Source organism: Condylura cristata, unplaced genomic scaffold (genome assembly GCF_000260355.1).
Source record: "Condylura cristata isolate star-nosed mole 26May11 unplaced genomic scaffold, ConCri1.0 scaffold00073, whole genome shotgun sequence".
NCBI lineage: Eukaryota > Metazoa > Chordata > Mammalia > Eulipotyphla > Talpidae > Condylura > Condylura cristata.
This window is the reverse complement of record NW_004567174.1, coordinates 101,458-104,110: the sequence shown is the minus strand read 5'-3', so window position 1 is coordinate 104,110 and position 2,653 is coordinate 101,458. Positions and strand designations below refer to the sequence as shown.

General features: G+C 70.8%; 1 protein-coding gene across 1 annotated transcript in view; it reads right to left on the bottom strand.

Annotated features, from left to right (window-relative positions):
- The window catches only part of C4BPA (complement component 4 binding protein, alpha), a 14,686-nt gene continuing 12,033 nt past the window's right edge, over positions 1-2,653 (bottom strand). The window contains exons 8-11 of the mRNA XM_012734806.1: positions 2,042-2,081; positions 1,226-1,356; positions 707-882; positions 1-385 (exon numbers count right to left, since the gene is read on the bottom strand). Coding sequence (XP_012590260.1) covers positions 212-385; positions 707-882; positions 1,226-1,356; positions 2,042-2,081 — 521 coding nt within the window. The 3' untranslated portion in view covers positions 1-211. The remainder of the gene's footprint in view (positions 386-706; positions 883-1,225; positions 1,357-2,041; positions 2,082-2,653) is intronic.

Genomic DNA, 2,653 nt, shown 5'->3' with positions numbered 1-2,653 from the left:
GTTAACACGGAGAAGGACGCGGAATTCAGGGACGGCTCGAGCGCAGAGGCGGGAGAGGACCCCGTCTGGCGGGGGGAGGCCAGCGACCCGGCTTCGCATCAGCAGTCGCGACGTGGGACTGTCACTGCAGAGAATCCCGGGGCACAGAGGCTGGGCAGGGAGCACAGCGTGGGGGTACCGGGGGGCGCGTGTTTCTCCCGTTCGGGATCAGTCACAGCTCAGACGCCACCCTGGATTCCTTCCAGTTGTTTCTCTGCCACTCCAGCTGCTCAATCTCCAGAGATAACTTATACACCTCCAGGGCCATCCTCACCTCCTGGGGGTTGGGGAGACACTGCAAGAGTCTCTGGCTGGCCTCCACCTGCTCACAGCCTTCCGGGAACACCTGAAGGAGAGACGGGGCGAGTGAGGCTGCGAGCGCCTGGGGGGACGGAGGCCATTCCCGCCGGCCACCGGAAGCGGGGGGCGGAATATTACGCAGCCCGGAAAAAGGACATTCGCCCGCGTGCCCGGCCCTAGGCTGCTCTGCTCGGCCCGCGGTGTTCAGTTCCCTGTTCTCAGGCGACAGCAGGGAGTGTCCCCGACAAGACTCCAGAGAAACAAGCTCCCTCGAACGGTGCAGAAGTGACTCCCTCCCTCCCCTGCTGGGAGGGCGGCCCCGGGGAGGCGCGGCGCGGCCCGGAACGCCCTGCGCCAGGCTACTCACCCACTCACACTTGGGCACCGCGGGGACCCAGGTCCTGTATTCCGAGCAGGTGATGTTCTGGGCCCCGACCACGGTGTAGCCAGGGTCACAGTGGACGCTCAGTGTCTGGGACTCTGGGTACAGATCCTGCTCCAAGGAGAGCCGGCTGTGCAACACCCTGGGCTTCTGACACTGGGCTGGGTGCGAGGACACACGTCAGCGAGCCCGAGGACCGGGGGCAAGGGGCCGGAGACGGGACCAGGACTCGCCACCCCGTGCAGGGCCGTCGGGTCCTGCCACCCGCCCCGCGGTCTCAGAGCCGCTGGCCGGCAGCCCGGGCGTCCCCGGTGCCTGGGTCTCTGATGGCCAAGCGACGGTGACCGCTGCCCAGCCGGGGGGGGCTCACCGGGACGCCCCATCCGTCGGGGAAGGGGTGCGGCCTGGGGCTGGGGGGGACGCGGTCACACGTGAGCCCACCCAGCGCAGCCCAGAGCCCCCGACTCGCGCGTCCCTGCCCCGCGGGGCTGGGCGGGGGGTCACCTCTGCACTGGGGGGCCTCTGGCGTCCAGTGCAAGTTCTTGCAGTTGATGGTGTCGGAGCCAACCAGCACGTAGCCTTTGTCACAGGTGTACTTGATCTGGTCACTCAAGGACAAGTAATTGTAGGTCTTGCTGTATTGTGCGGGGGAAGGGCGTCCTGAAGGAACTCTGGGGAGTCCTGTGGACACCGCCCCCTGCTCTGGCTTTCTGGACTCCGGGGCCCCAGCTGGCCGCTGCGCAGTGACCCCCGCAGACCCCCGGGGTTCGGGGCCGGGCCGAGCCTCCAGGCAGTGGGCAGCGCCCCTGAGCCCCTCTGCCGGCCGGCCGGGACGCGTGTGGGGCCCGTGAGCCCGCCGGGACTGGACCCCCAGCTCCGGTCGGGGTCAGAGGTGACGCTGCCGTTCCGGGAAGTTCGCGGAAGAGGTCGGAGCCACACGGCCGGGTGGACCCTGAAACGGCCTCTGGACAGTTCTCTCCTGCCCCCGGCGGGACTGTCCACGGCGCCTGCCTGGCCGCGCAGGCCGGACCAGCCTGTCCCGAGCCCCGGACCTCATGGATCGCGGTCAGCGTCCCGCCCCTGTTCCCGGTGTCCAGGCCCAAAGCTGGGGCTCCGCCAGGTCTGGGGTGCTGCCCGCCCGGCGCCTCTCGGGGCCTCCGGTCTCGTCGGTCCGCGGCAGTGACCGGGCCTCAGCCCCCGCCCCGCCCCCCGCCCCGGACAGCGGGGGCTGCGCCCTCAACAGAATGGCCACAAAATGACATGGAGTCGACCCGGTTTTCACAAGGGACCCTGAGGCTCAGACACTGGACGGCAGGACACCTCGGGGCCGGCAGCGTGGCCTCGGCCGGCGGCATCTCAGCTGTGCAGGGACCGGTCAGTGCTGGGTCAGCAGCCCGGCCCGGGGGTCACCGGGCCCAGGTTTCCCTGCGTGCTTCTGCCCTGTCCCCTCTGGCCCGGTGGACAGGGGTCACCAGCTGCGTCAGCATCTGGGCCTCGCAGGCAGAAGAGGAAACAGGAGGCCGGAGCTTCCTTTCAGGCAAGTGGCCAGGAGGCCGTCCCCACAGGGCAGCGGCGGCCGGCCCCCTCTGGCCCGGTGACCCGCAGGGCCGGGGCCGAGGCCGGGGAGCCCTGGCGCAGGGACCGGCAGGGGGCGAGGCCGGCCGGGCCTCTCAGCCACCGTCCACTTGCCCCTGCCCGCTCTGGGCCGCCTGCCGGGGTGGCCGGCGGGGCCCAGGTGGGTGAGGGCTCGGGGCTGTCCACCCCTGCTAAGGGAAACGGGCCCAGGAGACAGGCCTTGGGGACCCCGGGACCCCCACGAGCCCGGCGCTCGGGACGCCCTCTGAGGCGGCCCGGGGCTGGGGCGTCAACGCAAACCCCTCGCTGAAGGGGACCTCGGCAGCCGGGTCAAGAGCCCCGTCGGGGCTCGGCGCC